At 39.1% G+C, this 17,614-nt stretch overlaps 1 protein-coding gene across 1 annotated transcript in view; it reads left to right on the top strand.

Moving 5' to 3' along the window:
* CDC73 (cell division cycle 73) overlaps window positions 1–17,614 on the top strand; it is a 105,412-nt gene that overhangs the window by 4,718 nt on the left and 83,080 nt on the right. Inside the window, exons 2-7 of the mRNA XM_035124183.2 lie at window positions 2,849–2,954; window positions 6,901–6,970; window positions 7,665–7,727; window positions 7,815–7,867; window positions 9,176–9,264; window positions 12,311–12,527. Coding sequence (XP_034980074.1) covers window positions 2,849–2,954; window positions 6,901–6,970; window positions 7,665–7,727; window positions 7,815–7,867; window positions 9,176–9,264; window positions 12,311–12,527 — 598 coding nt within the window. The remainder of the gene's footprint in view (window positions 1–2,848; window positions 2,955–6,900; window positions 6,971–7,664; window positions 7,728–7,814; window positions 7,868–9,175; window positions 9,265–12,310; window positions 12,528–17,614) is intronic.

The raw sequence follows: 17,614 nt of genomic DNA on the forward strand, positions 1-17,614 counted from the left end.
GTGAGTTTTTAAAAAGTGTGACTACTTTTGCACCCTTCTCTTTTATTCTGAAGGTTATCTAGTTTGGGGTATATTGATTGCTCCTCTCTTTTTTGGTTGCCCTTCAGGCAAGGAATCTTTTTTTGTTTTTTTAAATGCACGTATTCCAGGTGCGAATGAAGGAAAAGAGTTAGGATAGGCAAACTTGAGGGCCACATTGAAGAAATATTTGGCAAGGCTTGGACTCAGACTGCATGCTACAGTGTAATCTGCAGTCTTGACATTTGAAAATAATGGGATGAATTAAAAGAGACAAAAGAGGGGTGAGTTAACTCTTCCCAAGCCTTCTACTTTTTCGCTTCCTTGCCCTCTGTCACAGCTGCATTTATCCCTGCTGGAATTTCAGACCTATGTTTACCTTGCAGCCCTATTGGAGGGGGTGGGGAGGGAAGAGTTACTGGAGGGGCCATTTCAGCGGAAATAGCCAGCTGATAAAGGAGTTAGGCCAGGCATCCCCAAACTTCGGCCCTCCAGATGTTTTGGACTACAATTCCCATTTTCCCTGACCACTGGTCCTGCTAGCTAGGGATCATGGGAGTTGTAGGCCAAAACATCTAGAGGGCCGAAGTTTGGGGATGCCTGAGTTAGGCACAAGCTTCTCTCTCAACACCGTATTTTATCCTCCGTTATGCAATTCTGAGGATGCCTTGCACTGGAGAAGCTATCATTGGTGTAACATTACATATGTCTGCTTGATAACATGTGGTTTGTCCCCTATTACCATCTTTTAGATTAAGGTAATTATCACTTTGCATATTTATAGGCACCAAATATGCAGAATTTGTCTGTGAAATGCTGCACTTAATCTAAAATCTTTTTCTATGAAGTTTGAGTCAGCTTTTAAAAAGTCTTAATATTAATGAGAAATGTAGAAAAATTCTTTCACTTCGAGTACTTTTGCAGTTGTTGCTAGAATTCGTCAAGTACATTCTTCAGCAGAAGGAAAGTTGTTAAATAAAATAAAAACCGTTTTCTGACAGACCCGCAATGTCTATGTCTTGCCCAGACTATCAAATCTTTATGTAGCACTTTTCATTATTAAAGGTGATTAAAAGATCTGTGTGGGACATCTTAAGAAGTTGCCCCTCTCCTATTAATTTTATCTTGGAACTCCTTTTCATTTCCTTTCTTACTTCCTGGGCGGGATGGGGTGTTTGTGTGAGAGAGAGAGGGCGGGGGAGGGAGGGAGGGAGAGACAGACAGACAGACAGACAGACAGACAGACAGACAGAGAGTTCTGACCTATATATGCACTTTTGCCAAATTGATCACTCCTAACCTGTTTTCTGGACATAAGCTACAGTGCTGAAACTGCTTTGTGGTAGAGTTGTATCTAGTCCAAATTTATATTTTCTCACTAGAGTAATTAGTTACATTGAATCTACTTGATACAGATAGGGAAACAAACATAAAATTGATGATAAGACCATTGTCTTCAGGTACATTATAAAAAAATGTTAGGGACCCATTTCTGCACAGTAAAGTACTCATACCTCTGTCAGTGTAATAAGATAAAAAAATTCCTTCAGTAGCACCTTAAAGACCAACTAAGTTTTTATTTTGGTATGAGCTTTCGTGTGCATGCACACTCATACCAAAATAAAAACTTAGTTGGTCTTTAAGGTGCTACTGAAGGAATTTTTTTAATTTTACTTCGACCCAGACCAACACGGCTACCTACCTGTAACCAGTGTAATAAGATACCTTGATAGGAAAATTTTTGGTTGTAGCATAGCAACAGTGGTGAGCAGATAGATTGCAGTAGCAATGTACAACTGGTGGCCCTGTTGCTCATATCTACCTTTTAAGGGCTTTCCATCTGGTCCTCAGATATGCACCTTACAGGCCAACCCAAGCAAAAAACTTTTAATTTCTGTTCACATTTGTGAGTGACACAAAGGGTTTGGCAAAATCATTCCTGTGCTGTGTAGTTTCACTGTCTTTCCATGGCATGGGCAAAGGGATTTTGAACTTTTATTTCCTACTGTGAACAAGATAATCTGTCAAAATTATTTTAAGTGCCACAGTTTCTCCCTCCCCTTTTTCTGTATTTTGGCCCATGTACAAAATATACATTAAGCTACAGAAGAATCCTTTGCTTGTGCCTTGGCTTATGCAGGAGTAAATCAGTGGGTGAAGACATTGTTGCTGGCCCTTCCATCTTTTTATTTTTATTTTAAAAATGGAACCTTGTCAGTTGAGCATTTCTTTTGTAATATATTTTCCTTCAAGCTGCCACTGCTTGATTTGGCAGCTGTGTTTGCCCCTTCATAGTGTGCCATCTTGAATTATATAAATACCCACTTTTAAGGAAATGTTAACCTCTTTGGGACAATTGCCCTTAATAGAAACAACCTGACTGAAAAAGTCTATATGTGAGGTTTGCTCAACCTTGGCCCTCCAGATGTTTTTGGCCTAGAACTCCCATGATCCCTAGCTAGCAGGACCAGTGGTGAGGGATGATGGGAATTGTAGTCTCAAACATCTGGAGGGCCAAGGTTGAGGAAGCCTGCTGTATGCCGGTGTGTCTTGTGAAGGGGTGGGAAGAGAACAATTCAAATATTGTGGTGCCTTTCCCTTCAAATTTGTCAAACTTGGCTTAAGTGAGCAGGGTGCGGGAAGGCAGAGTGAGGAAGCAGAAAGCCAGGCTGATTGGTGGCATTTGAATGAGTTATTTGCCAGATAGTTTTGATATATAGTATAAGTTTGTTGTTTTGTCATGCTTCCAGCTTTTTATGAAGAGAACCATTGGTGGTGTATATTCTCTCCAAATATTTTCTAAACCATCTTTGCTTTCCATCCATTACAGGACAGGAAAGGAAGGCCAGCCAAGAGAGTACTACACTTTGGATTCTATTTTATTCCTGTTGAATAATGTGCATCTTTCACATCCTGTTTATGTCCGCCGTGCTGCGGTAAGTAGATCTCTCAGAATAAGAGCCTAATGTTGGTTGATGTTGTTTCTAACTTGCCTGTTGGTCAACTGAACATTTGTAGAATTGGAAGGTATGAACTGCTGTGCTAATAATAATAATAATAATAATAATAATAATAATAATAATAATAATAATTCAACTATCACAAATCATAATCTTGCAATGTCATTTAAGTGGGATACATTTTAATCAATGCCCTTAATTTTTTTGGCAGGAACTAAAAAACCTAACAAAATTGCAACTGAAAAAAACAATATTTTACAGATAGAGGCAGTAGTAGCTGTGATAAGTGTAATTCAGTCCCCCAACCAGAGGTTCTGTAATAGTATTGTTTCACATATTTATGCCTTTAAAAATAACTTTTTGAGCTGCTAAGTTATATTGCAGTGTCTTGCTGCTTCAGATACAGAAATGCACTCGCCCTGCCCTTTCCTAGATTAAACTGTGTGTGTTTGGGTGTGTGTATTTTTGTTTGTCATTATGGTAAGTATTTTTGTATTTTTATACTGTAAACTACCCTGTGATCTTTGTATGAAGGGCAGTACTGTATATAAATCTTAATAGTAATGATGATAATAATAATAAAACTCCCTTCTTGAACAGTTTGTCAGAACTATGTTAACCATGCTTGAGGTTAACTAGGATTTTCCTTAACTGAGGACCTGAAAGTCGAAATCCTGCGAAATTGAGATGCCATGTTAAATGAAGTTCTGGTTGGTCTTAACTGCAGTTTGCTTTGGCTGCCAGTGAACTCCTACTGATGGAGCAAGTGAGCATTTCCTCTGAGGAAGAGCTGTGACGTACCTGTTCATAAATTGCTAATTCTGTCGAAGGAAGCCAGCATTATTTCTTCTTCTTACATAAAGTAACAACATTATGTTTGTAAAGCACACCCATGTTGCTCTTTCATTTGCTGCTTGCCTTTTTTATTGTGTTCTCTCCTTTCAAACGTGGTGCATTTCTCAAGAAGCTGATTTCATCAGTGTCATTAAGAGTGCCATGTGGTTTTGGTGCAAACCTTTGATCCAGAACTAGGGATGGATGAGTCTGTCAATTTTTGTTTCTCTTCCCCCCCCAATCCTAAATTCACTTCACCTGACTTCTGCATTAGTTTGCAATTTTATTTTTTATTTTTTAAAAAAAACCCAAAGGTGTTTTCATGTGATTTCTCCTAATATGTGCCTTTTTCAAGCAAGGAAGTGTGATTTAAGTAGACCCACATAAAAATGCAAACTGAACACCACCACCCCAATCCAGAATTGAAAATATTTCAAATTTCTATTTTCAGGAAATCAGGAAACTAGACTATGCTGCTGATGTTTCCTATAATCTCACCATATCATGCAAAGTGGCTGATTATTATTATTTTTTATAAACTAGCATTAGACATGCCTGCTATTTTGGCCTTACTTATAGGAGTAGAAGCAACTTGGTCATCACTCTTTGTAGTTGTAATTTTAGATAATGGCAAGTATAATTGAGCTGCCCCTATTCCGTGGAACGGAAGCCAATGACTTATAGTGAAGCTGCTGCACTTCCCTGCCATAATAGCTATTTTAGCCTTATGGGCTGTAATCTTACATACTGCTGTCTTACATTTGATTATTTTCCTGCTTGACCTGGGCTTTTGTTGCCTTATGCTGGTTTTTTGAAAAGAAAGATTGCTTCAGAATAAGTGTGTACAGATACACTCCAAAGTTCTTCACATTTGTGGCAGAACATCTCTTAGAAACTATAACTTTTCTCTACAAGTTCAGAGAAATGTGCAGAGCTATCAACAACTGATGACCCCCCCCCCAAAAAAAACACCCCACCTGAGTATCAGCATCACTAAAATAGTGAGGTAAAGTACACATAGACTTTGTGACTTCATGTATATTTTGGTATTGACAGCTGAAGCTAATGGAATATCTTTAAAGTCTTGTTTCAGAACTATTACTAAGCTTCTTATAGCTTAATTACATCCTAGTCCTACTCACATGAATGGAAATGCCATTGAGCTCAGTGAAATCTAGTTTGAATTAAATGTAGGTTTTCAGCCTTATCAGAAGAAACCACATCATTCCCCAGTGACTTAATATTAATTCTAATATTGTATTTATTTAAAATTTTATAGATTTCTCACCCTTTAACAGGTAAAATAGCAATTAACTGCTACAGTATGATCAGCAGACGGTAATTAAAAGGCTTGAGGAAATAGTCTTAAGCATTCATTTGAAAGAGTGGGTTGTTGGAGCGTGCCTTATCTTGATCAGTAACAAATTTTAGGAGTATTATTGGTAATAAATAATTCTGCATTTATTGTTACCTGCCCCAAGGCATTTGACAGGCAAAGCCTAGAAATCCAAATGAATCCTAATCTAAGGTTACCAGATTTTTTTCAATGAATCTGGGGCACTTTTCAACTTCAGTAGGAATGATATGTATGGAGACTGATTTGTAAATCTGGGGACTGTCTCCGGGAAACGGGGACATCTGATAACCATATCCTAATCTGAATTTGAAGGATGGTGATTGATCATAATGTTATTTTTGTTATGTGGTAGGTTACTGCTCACTTTTTACAGATAGGCGAGTGAGTTATACTAAGACATTCTGCGAGTTTGTGGCTGATCAGGGTTTTGAACCCAGCCCCCCAGTTCTTGAGTCACTGGCTAATGTTAAATCATTAGCCATAATGTTCTAGTCACTGCTGCATGCTACTACTTCTGAATTTAACACTTGTAAGCTTCCTCCCCTCCTGCAGTGTACTATGAAAAACTTTAAGTGGTCATGTAGCTATTGCTCCATCCCCTACTTTACAGAAAAGTATAAAATTGATAAAATTAGTAATCAGATCCTTCCTGTGTGTGGCAGATTAAATGAAAAAGCCTTTAAGTAGAGCGAGATAAAATAATTTGTGGGGGAAAGGGCCTGAGGGCATCTTTCCCCATGTAAAGTGCTAACATTGCACTCTTTCTAACCATGCTAAAATGACAGCAGGTTCCAAACAAGTGTCACAATAGCTTTCCTTGTGTGACTCTGATCAAAGTATATATTGCACGCATATTTGTATAATATAGCTCCACCAGCAGCTACTTCTGTACAAAGAAGGAAGTGGGTGGCATTTAGAAGTGAATTATCTCCTGCCACTTTTCCTCTCCAGCTTTGCCTCTGAACCAGCAGCTCTTCCTTCCCTACCTGAGGATTTGCAGGTGCACATTCAAAAGAGACGGGTTAAGCAGTCCCCGCTCCCCCCAATAAACTTCAAATTGCCTTTTTCCAAAAGTTGCTTTCCTTGGAAAAAGCAGGTGCATGTAATAACATAGCACCCAAGCCACCACTGTTTGTCACATAACACTGAACACTACTGTGTTAATAGCCCTGACAGAAGACACAGTCCAGCTGCAGTGCAATAAATTGTTGATGCTTCTGCAACTGGTGGACACACAACAGTTTGCTGTGCAGACATGTAATCCCATGAGGCCCTATTCCCTCACTGGGAGCTGCTGAAGCTATTTTGACTTGTCACAGTTATGCAGTATCTAGGTTGTTGGTGCAGGCATGGATGGCTGGGACTTCCTTGGACTTTTAGTGGATTATATATTTTTTCAAATCAAATGTTTTATTAACAATTGGTCTGCCGCTTTAAACTGTTTTCAGTCTATTGTTATAAACTATGAAGCAGTGTTCTCCTAGTGAATCAGATTTCACTCGACCAACCATGCTGATACGTTTCAGGTGTGGTTATTATTAGCGTTTTCAAATCCTGGGGAAAACCCTGTGTCTTTGCTATGTGGCATTTTATTGAGAAGCAGCTGTATTTGATGTTCCAATTACGGTAACATTTGAGATAGGCTTCACACCAAACTGTCGACTTTGGGTTTGTTTTGAAGCAAACACGTGTATGTTGCTGTGTCTCAAGGCCGTATTTTCATTCTTTTAGACTGAAAACATTCCTGTAGTAAGAAGACCTGACAGAAAAGATCTACTTGCATACCTAAATGGAGAAACATGTGAGTTAAAAGTTATTTAACTGTTTCATGTTTTCACTAATCTGTTTTCCCTCCTTGGTCTAAAAAATTAGGCTGTAGCCACTGCTGCTGTGATGTTTGTGTAATGGGGACTTCTCTTTCTCTGCTCTCCTGAGTGCACCCTCAAAATCTTCTCCAGAGGGTTGGGGGACTCTCTGGAGCAGATTAGGTGCTTTCGGGGGAGGAAAGGAAGGAGAAGTCCCACTGTATAAGGAGAACTCTGCACAACATTGTATGCAGCCCATTACTGGGAAGTGAAGGGTGATGATCTTGGATTTCATCAGATGTTTGGAGGCCTGGTACCTCTTTCCAAAATAAATCTGAAGCTTAATTAGTTAACCAGATAAGCTAAAATCTAGATTATGTTGTAAATAGGGTGTGTGTGTGTGTTTACAAAAAGACACATTGGTTGCCTGAATCTCTTGGAAACAAGCAGCACAAAACACCTGAATAAAACTGTTGTCATGAGTGTCAACCAAAATCACCAAATAGTCTGTGAAATTCTTATTGGGGGATACTGATCATATTAGTTACTTCCTGACCAAACAAAGTTGCAGCTAGCAAAGACATTTCTTGTCCATTTTAGCATGGCATAGTTACTTTTGGGGCTTGTCTATTTTATGTTTGCATATCTTAAAAACATTCATGATTTATTGATCTTATTGTATATTTTTAGCAACATCATCGAGCATAGACAGAAGTGCACCGCTTGAAATAGGTCTTCAACGATCTACTCAAGGTATAACATAGTTCTCAAGTATTACAACTGCACAATTTTTGAAGGGCTGCCTCATTTATGTATGTTAATTGCCTCTTTTTCTTGTAGTTAAAAGAGCAGCTGATGAAATACTAGCAGAAGCAAAGAAACCAAGAATAGAGGTAACCTAGTAATATTCTTTCTAAAAGGTTTGTGGGATAAAGTGGGTTTCCTTTATCTGTCTTCAAAACAATTCTGATAAGAGCTTGTGTCCTTATACTGTTTTCTCATAATTCTTCCCATTGGTATTCATGATAGTTGGAAGGACTGAGTCCTTGTGGTCTCTGAGTTAAGGACTCTAAATGGCAAAACTTAGAATGTAAAAAATTGTTCAGGGTCATGCAAATGGCTTTCTCTAACTTTCAGCTTTTTGATTTGCTTTTATGGATGGCTGATCCCATGCTATATTAGAAACAAACTGCTTTTGGAACTCTCCTCAGTTTCTGAAAGCAGTTTTCACCACACAGCATTGGGGTGTAGAGGAACTACTAATTTAAAGAAAGTGCAAGCTCAAAGCTCACATGAACTTTCAGGACATGCTTCACAACACTCTTTGTGATCATATTTAATATTTGGAAGAGCTCAATGGTAGTTTGTGAAAGGTGAAGCGTGAACTGTGAGCCATGTTATGGAAGAAAAAATTGGTAAACAGCATTCCAAACAGTTTTTGGGTGTGTAGGGTTATAGCTTGGACACTAAACTGATTTTTTTAATAAATAAATGAACGGGTAACATAAAACTGGCTGGCAAATCTATACTACTGGGGAATAGGGCTGGGCAATACCTGGCTTTCAACAATGTGCTGTACCACCAGCTAAATGTTGCAATACAGTATATCACAATTTCTGAAATAAGGATGGAGCTATGTAGAGGCCTGTTGGCTGGCTTCACGGTTTTTCCTGCATTGTGACTTTTGCCAACACCTGCTCTTGTGATTTGCTGCCCCCTCTATGAGGCAGAGGAGAGCTGAGGTGGCAGAGTTAACAGGGACTGCTGGAATTGAGAGAAGTATCGCCTGGCTTCACAGTTCCCCGCACATTGTGATTTTTGCATCACACACATGCACAAACACACATACACAATCATTCGTAATATATTGTCAGGTCAAAAATTATGAAACTGATATCACGATATGGACTTCAAACCAGTTTTGGATGATATATTGATATATAGCCCAGCCCTACTGGGGAACAGCAGTGAAAAGACATGCCACAGGCAACCAATGCAACTGTACAGACTTTATCTAAACTCCCTGATTTCAGTGATTTGTGGACTTGGACTCCTTGTGGCTTTGGGGGCTGATTAAACTTTCCCCAGTTTGCTAAGGGGTAGCTTTGGGTGGCCTGTGCTGTAGTTTCTCTGACACTTGGCTTATCCTTGTAGGAAGCAAAAAACCATATTTTTTTTATAAACATTGCTCTTTTTCCTAGGATGAGGAGTGTGTGCGGCTTGACAAAGAGCGACTGGCAGCTCGACTGGAGGGCCACAAAGAAGGCATTGTGCAGACGGAGCAGATCAGGCAAGTCTTCCTTTGTTTCTGATAACTGCTAATTCAAGAATTGTGATAATGCTCTTGACACGTAGGCCTTTCTAAAATGTGACACAGCAAAAATGGCCAACCATTGAAAATTTTTATCTGCAGTGTAACTGCAGGGACGATGTGAGATTTGTTGCTAACTTTTTCATGGAATATTGTTAATGGGGAAATTGAAATATTCAAGAGAAGTAGTCAGTGTTTAATGGTATCTTGTAGAAAAGGCACATGAAATTAAAATGTAGTGCATCTTTCATATGAAGAAAGAGCCTGACATTCTTGGTGTTCCTGCTACTGGCTATGCAGCCTGATCTTAATCACGTCTACTCCAGTGTTGTAAATTCCACAGAATTCAGTGGGACTCAATCTTAAGTAAATAACGTAGAGCTGCAGTCTGACACCTGGAAAACTGGAGAATTGCTGCTCGCCTCTGAGCTTCTTAGCTTCATTCCTACACCTATAAAATGGAGCCAAGGAGGGTTAGGATTTTAAAGCTGGTGAATTGTTTGTGCTGTTCATGAAAGAAAAACTCAGTATTTTGAGATTAGAAAGAATCTATAGGTTTCTGGTTAATTCGTGTAACTCAAAGTTTGACCACAGCACAGAGTTTTTAAGTATAAGGACTTATTTTAGCTTATCCAAGAGTCCATGTGTACTATATAGGAAAGCACCAGACAGGATAGGCAAATTTCCCAATCCATCTCAGTGGATTCAATGGTACTATGTGCATGTGGGCACATGAAGCTAAGGGCAGAAGATTTGCAAACATACATCTTTTTTTTCTAAAGCTATATTCTTCATCTACACATTAATTACAAAACACATGATAGCAGTAAGAAGTCCGCTGCCTTTCTTGTATAAGAAGCTCATAAAAATTTCTTAAGAAATTGCTGTTTCCTGTTTCTCGGGTAGGGGGAGAAGTGTTGTATGCGCAGCTGGGTGAAATCATCAGTTTTCCAGCAAAAAGGAGGAAGTATTCTTTCACATTTGTGGGTGAGAGAGACTTATTTACGGTTAAACATTGTTTCAGGTATACAGTGGTACCTCCAGTTGCGAACGGGATCCATTCCAGAGGTCTGGCCGGATCCTGAGGTTTTCGCAACCGAAGGAGAAGTGGTAGACCACTTCTGCGCATGCGTGTGCGGCAAAACACTTCCAGGTTTGCCGCTTTCGCAACCCAAAGTTTACGTTACCCAAGGGCAACGTAAGCCGAGGTGCTACTGTAATTTTAAATTGCAATTCAATTTGTATTGCAGAAACAACTTGTTTAGCAATTGTTTTGAGGTAAGGGATCAGATCATTGAACCTGTCATTTGAAATCCAAGAGCTGTGAAAGTCTAGAAGGGTCACAGTGATTTTGTCTAGCACCAAGGCAGCAGCACCAGTCATAAGACCGTGGAAAGGGACAACTATTTGTACTGTGTTTCTGGTTTTTCTTAGGTTTGTATGGAAATCCGCCCCCCCCCCCCAAGTTTTCCAGTTGACAAAGGAAACTCAATAAACCATAGTCTGTTTCAGCTAATGTTGGCCTGTTGTCTGCCTTCTCTCTCTCGCCAACCCATGCTACCCACAACCTCTCAGCTGCTATGGTGAAGTTATCTGCACATTGCACAGAACTGCCAAGCATTATTGCTTCACCATTACCATTGGCAAGAAACACTAATGCATTCCTCCAAGAGTATCAGTCACTTTTGCCGCAACTTTTAAGAAAAAAAAGTCCTACCGTATTTCTTTCTTTCCTCTTTCCATTTCCTCCAGTCTACCTTAACTAGTGTCTTTCCTATTGTGGCCAATCCTTAAATAAGAAACCTTACCACCAGTACTAATCTTTTACTGTGGAGCAAGCATAATAACAGGTACAGTGGTACCTTGGTTTAAGAACAGCTTAGTTTATGAACAACTTGGATTAAGAACGCTGCAAACCCGTAGTAGGTGTTTTGGTTTGTGAACTTTGCCTTGGAAGCAGAACATGTCTTGCTTCCTGTTGAGTGTGTTCCATTTGTAAATTGAGTCCCCCGCTGCTATGGGAAAGCACACCTTGGTTTAAGAACGCTTTGGTTGAAGAACGGACTTCTGGAACTGATTAAGTTAGGAAACCAAGGTACCACTGTATTAGCAATAACTTGAACCCTTCGGACTTAAAAGGAAACTGTTGCAGAAACAGAGTTTACTGGGAAGTGGTGGTGGTTTTAGGTCACACTGTGCTAATTGGATCTGATCCTCTGATGAGATAATAAAGAGTGCTTAGCCATGGATAAAAGTTCCTATGTCCCTGAAAAGAAAAACCCTCACAAGAGCTTGCCACTGGAGAAGTGTGTGAGGTGCAGCCAGCTATCCAAAGTAATATTTGTGAGCTTTCTGTAAGTCCCAAGCCTGGTGAGGCTTGCTGAATGCAAGCAATGCTGATCAGCATTTCTAGCAAGCCTGCTTTGGGCAGGAATTGGCTGCTGTACAGATCAGGAACTCCAGAGTGCAGCCAATCCCACTGGGGCTTTCTGTCACTGCCAGTCAGCTGACTTGTGTTGACAGGAAGCATCACTTTCCAACAATTGGGAGCACACTCTCTCCGCCCCGCCCTGCCCCGCCCCGCCATGAATTTAAGGACACAGCATAACAAGAAATATGATTGGGAGAGACAAGGAAAAAAGCAAATTTTCTTTGTTACAACTATCAACTGGAATGGAAACAGTTTTAAGGAGAAGAGGACCCAAAAGTTGCTGGTCTCTCATATTATCCACATAGCCTTAATGCTCACATACATAGTTCTAATCTGTAGCTTAGTGTTATGTCTGAATCAGATAACAGTGTCTGGAATGAAGGAAAAAACGAAAGAAAGCCAAACTTGGCCCTAGGGCTGTAAATTAGTTTTATCTCAATCTCTCAATATTGATACTTTTGAGATTTTTACAGTAAGACCTTAAGACCATGATTTATTGAGCTTGAAGATTTATGAGGTTTATCACTGGGACATTCATTTTATACTATTGTTGGTATACAATGCTGGTTTGTAACGCTTCTCAATCTTTTCTAGATCCTTGTCTGAAGCCATGTCTGTGGAAAAAATCGCTGCTATCAAAGCCAAAATCATGGCCAAGAAAAGGTCCACCATTAAGACGGATTTGGATGATGACATAACTGCTCTTAAACAGCGAAGTTTTGTCGATGCGGAAGTTGATGTAACTAGAGACATTGTCAGCAGGGAAAGGGTTTGGAGGACTAGAACGACCATTTTACAAAGCACAGGCAAGGTAAGGCCTTATCATATTTGTGTCCCATCAACTGACAGATGATTCTATGTCTAGCTTTGATGTTCAGTAAGAACAAGGTCATTTTAGAGTTTGAATGTAGCAGTGCAAATACATGTGTGTACACATAGCAGACCAGTCCTATGCATGTTTTCTCAGACGTGTGCAACTATGTTCACTTGTACTTTCCCCACATAAACATGCATATGGCTGCAGCAACTTTTCTTAGAAATTGCTTGTTTCTCAATCATTTCTCAATCTCAATCATAGTTGAACTGTGATTTGGTATTTATTCATATCCTAGGTATTTATTCATATCCTAACACTCTTAAAAAGACACACTTTTTTTCTTTTTTAGCTTTTTGCTCTTGCTTAACGTCATAAAATGACTCCAGAGTCTATAAAGTATGAAAACCCCTAAATGTTTTACCTTGTCCTGCTCCTATAGCTGTTATCTCTTCTAGTTCAGTAAGGTAACAATGTTTTGCTTGGCAGGTCTTAGGCCAGTACAACCCCTCCTCCCCCAGTCTGATTTGGGACTGGATTCAATGATTTGTTTCAGCCCTGAACTGGGATGATCTGGACACAACCCACAAATCCTTAAAAATGAAGAAAAGAAAATTTGTTTTTCTAATATTGTATTTTAATATTTTGTTGGAAGCCGCCCAGAGTAGCTGGGGAAACCCAGCCAGATGGGCTGGGAATAAATAATAAATAATTATTATTATTATTATTATTATTATTATTATTATTATTATTATTATATCTAAGAAATAAACAGGGAAAAATACAAAGATCACAAAAAACCTCTGAAATAGAAAAGAAATAACAATAACAATTTTAAGATTGCAAAAAATAAACTGAAAACCAGAAAATATTCCTCCCCCAGCTTCCCAGCTTCTCCTTCCATGGTTCCTTTTCTCTATTCTTTTTCTCGCATTTTCTTGGTTCACCCCATCTATCGCAACTACATACTCATATACACATTAGGTTTTTTTTTTACCCTGCTGAAAATCTTACCATGCTGCTAGGTTAATTGTTTATAACACTTTTTCATATATTCAATAAAAAATATCCAGTCCTCCTTATATTTTTTATCATTTTGATTTCTTATTCTAGTGGTCATCCCTGCTAACTCTGTATATTCTAACAGTTTAATATGCTAGTCTTCTTTTGTTGGGATCTTTCCATTTTGAGGCTAGTGATACATGTGCAGCTGTTGTTGCATAGAGGAACAAGTTTCTCTCTTTTTTAGTCACTTCTGTTGTTATTAACCCCAGCTGCAATGCTTCTGGGTTTTTAAAAGAAGGATTTTTAAAACTTTTTTTTAGTTCATTATGGATCATTTCCCAGTAGTTTTAAACTTTACTACACATTCTGCCCCCCACATGTGGTAAAAGGATCCCTCTGCTGTCTTACATTTCCAGCAATTGCCCGTTGATGACCCACAAATCCTGATCACATTCCAAGAGGGGAAAATAAGAAATTCCATTGACTTGCATTGGAAAGCCAAAATGGCTACATTTTGCTCCCCCCCCCCCATAGGTGCATGAAATTTGGAGATATGGTAATTCATCAATAAGGGATTAACACTTCAAAGTTTCAGATGCTGGAGTAAACATGATTAAGATCAGGCTGCACAGCCAGCAGCAGAAACGCCATGCTATTTATTTATATGGCGTGTTCACTTTATTTTATGTTCACAAACCTTTTCTGCAAGGTATCATTAACTACTGACAATTTCTTGTGTCTATATTTATATTCCTGTTAACAGTATTTATGAAAAATGTATTTCAAACTGTCCCTGTAATTACATTTCAGACTACACTGAGTTCACGGTTTTCAAGAGTTGGCCATTTTTTCGCCAGTGCACATCTCAAAATTATACATAGAAAATGTATGCTATGTTTTAACGAGCTACTGTACAAAAGCCTGACAACCACAATACCTTCTCTGTGATCTGAGCTGAAAATGCTTGTTCCAAACTGTGACTCAGTGGAGGTGTGGTGACATGACATAGGCCTGGCACATACCTGTTGGAAAGGCTGCAGAGGAAGAATATCTGCCAAGTGTGTTAGAAGAGTGGTTGCTTGACATGCCCATTTGTCTTGATGTGGAAACATTTTGATGATGGTGGGTGCAGAAAGAATAAAGCAGGATGTTGGTTTCCTGTAACACTGGAACCAGGATTTCATAGATTTGGACATGAAGTTGCATATGCTTTCTTCTCTGTCTCATCTTGAGCATGATTTCTACCTTGTTTGGAATTGTATGAGTTTGGTTTTGTATGCCTCTGATTTTAAAACAAAGGCTGTTATGCTTCTAAACTGACTGTGTTCTTAAAGGTAAATATTAAGACTCTACTACCTGCAGTGATGCTGCATTGGCTTTCAAACAGTGCAAATAGAATGACGTTCTTTTAAAACAACAACAACAACAGTGTTCAGGATCTAAAAACTGGGGAACTCTCTGGGGTACTAGTGCTGTGTCTGTGAGGTGTGGCTTTGAATTTAAATGACAGTATGCTGTAATGATTAGAGTGTCAGATTAGGAACAGAGAGACCAGGGTTCAAATCCCCAATCAGCCACGAAGCTCACTTGGTGACCTAGGAACAGTCACTGCCTAACAGGACCAGTAGTCAGGGATGATGGGAATTGTAGTCCCATAACATCTGGAGGGCCAAATTTGGCCATGCCTGATGTATGCTATCTTGAACTCCTTGAAGAAAAGGTGGAATATAATTGCAGTTTTTTTTTAAAAAAAGAATCTTTTAGTACATATTTAGATTAGTACATATGAAGCTGCAGTTTTGCCAGGATCAATGACATTGAGGTCTTGCCACTCTCATCACTGTATTGAAAACAAAATGTATGCCAAAGAGCAAACTATGCTGCTCATGCAAGGCCACAGGAGTTTGAAATATTGACATGTTGGTTCAGATATCCTGGCAGCAATGTCAAATACCATGTTCTAAAGAAGGAATGTTGCAGGGTCATTGATATAATTTTCAGTATTGGCTACCTAAATATTCTGTTTTTGGTAGATGTGTATTTTACCTTAAAGACTTAAAACATGGGAGAGTGGAAGTTGGAACAGGACCAACTGATAAATCAGCCTGGTTTGTAGATCATTGGCCACTGTTCTTAACTGTATTTTTCATGATAGCAACAGAAGGATGCTCCTCCCTCTTAATTTAGACTTGACCTGGGGAAGATCCATGGTTTTTGATTCGGAAAGTAAGTTCCCTCACCATCTCCCCCAGTTATTATTCTGTGCTATTTTGCCCCAGGCCAACTATTTTCTACTTGGTGGACTCTCGTTTCTAATAAAAAGAAAATTCTATAAAGCTGAAGTCTCCCCACCCCTGACTTAAACTGTTAGTAGAACAAGATGCTTTAAATGTTTGGGGCAAAGGTTTTGAAAGTAAGCTGAAATTGCCTTGCACAAAATGTACCCGTACATGGTAGGTTGCCTGCAATGTGTCTCCTATTTGGTAACATCTAGTGACAGGCTCATCAAATGATGAGAATGTGCACTGAAATACTGCTATAATGATGTACTACAAGTTGGGAAGTGTGGGGCGCTGCTTGCGTCAGTATATCCACATTATTTCTGACAGGCATTATGGTGGTGTCTTATAGCAGGAATATACCATAAGCAATCCTGGGGAAGGGACAAAGCAGGACAGGTTTTTTGTGGGTAAAAGGTACTAACAGCCAGAGAAGTGAGGAATTGCATTATGATATGGGCAACCATAAGCATAGTTAATGATAAGCACAAATGAACTGCATGCTGGTGATCACTGCTCAAATGTGAGTGGCAGTGGTTGCTGCTCATGGTTTAGTGAAAGACAAACCATAAGTGGGGTTCAGCTGGCAGGACAAGCAAAGGCTCCCAGCACAGAGTGGGGATATTTGAGCAAGGTGTGTTTACACCCTCAAATTACTTAGAATTTGGAAGCTATAAAGCTGCTAATGTATGATGATGATGAAGAAGTAGTAGTTTGGATTTCATATCCCGCTTTATCACTACCCTAAGGAGTCTCAAAGTGGCTAATAAAAATGATCAACTCTGTATTTATGTGTTCCTCTTTTTCTTTTCTTTTTGTATTGTTGCGTTCCCTCTTTCTATTATTATTACTAGCCTTTGCTCCTAATTCCATTATTGAATATTTGGGCCTTCAGGTATTACTAGGGGTATACACACACTATTCATGGCTCTCTAAGGTAGTCCTCTTTAGAATTTGATCACTTTATCCAAATTCTTACCCTTGAATACTAGACTTTATTCTTTTCATTTATTAACTGGAACATTTCAGATGACCTCTAACGCACCTGCAACATTTTCTTTCTCGTGTCAGTAAGCTTATCGTTGTTTCGCTGCAGTGCCTGACAGCGAGTTAGTTTGTTCAAAGAGAACTTCATTCTCAAAGCAGTCTCTGTAGTAGCTAATAATGCAAGAATTCTGAATTCTCAAAAGGCCGCCCTTATAGTGAAGGTGCTGGGTTGCCTTTTAAGATGCTGAGTTTTTTCAAATCCACTTTGTAGGTCTGCATCTCAAAGCTCTAAGGAATACAAAAGAAGAATCCCCTTTCTTCTCTGCACAGACAATTTTCAGAATGAGCACTAGATGGTGGTCTTGTTCCACACACAATAAAATTATTCGCCTGATGGAGACTGAGAACCAAAGGAATCAATGTGCTCTTGGAGCTCTAACGATGATTTTTCCTGCTGTGAGCTCATTCCAATGACAAATTTCAGTAATGTTCACATGTCCAACATTTTGAGTTAGGAGTCTCATGCATGTTTAGATTGAGGCAATTTGAACACCAGGTGAAAAAAATTCAATTTAAACCATTGCTATAAATTTAAGTTTTCCCATCTATATTTTCTGAATAAAGTACATGAATTAGTTGCTTAAGCAATGAAAGCATATTGGTATGACACTAAATAGTCTTTATTTCACCTAGGAACATAATCAGGAGTCCACAAATTCTGACTGCTAGCTCTTTCTCCCCCTACTAACCATCTTGTGGTCCTCAAGCAATTTAATATTTACATTTCAAAACAGATATTGGTTTCACCAGACT

This window comes from Zootoca vivipara, chromosome 7, assembly GCF_963506605.1.
Source record: "Zootoca vivipara chromosome 7, rZooViv1.1, whole genome shotgun sequence".
Taxonomy (NCBI): Eukaryota; Metazoa; Chordata; class Lepidosauria; order Squamata; family Lacertidae; genus Zootoca; species Zootoca vivipara.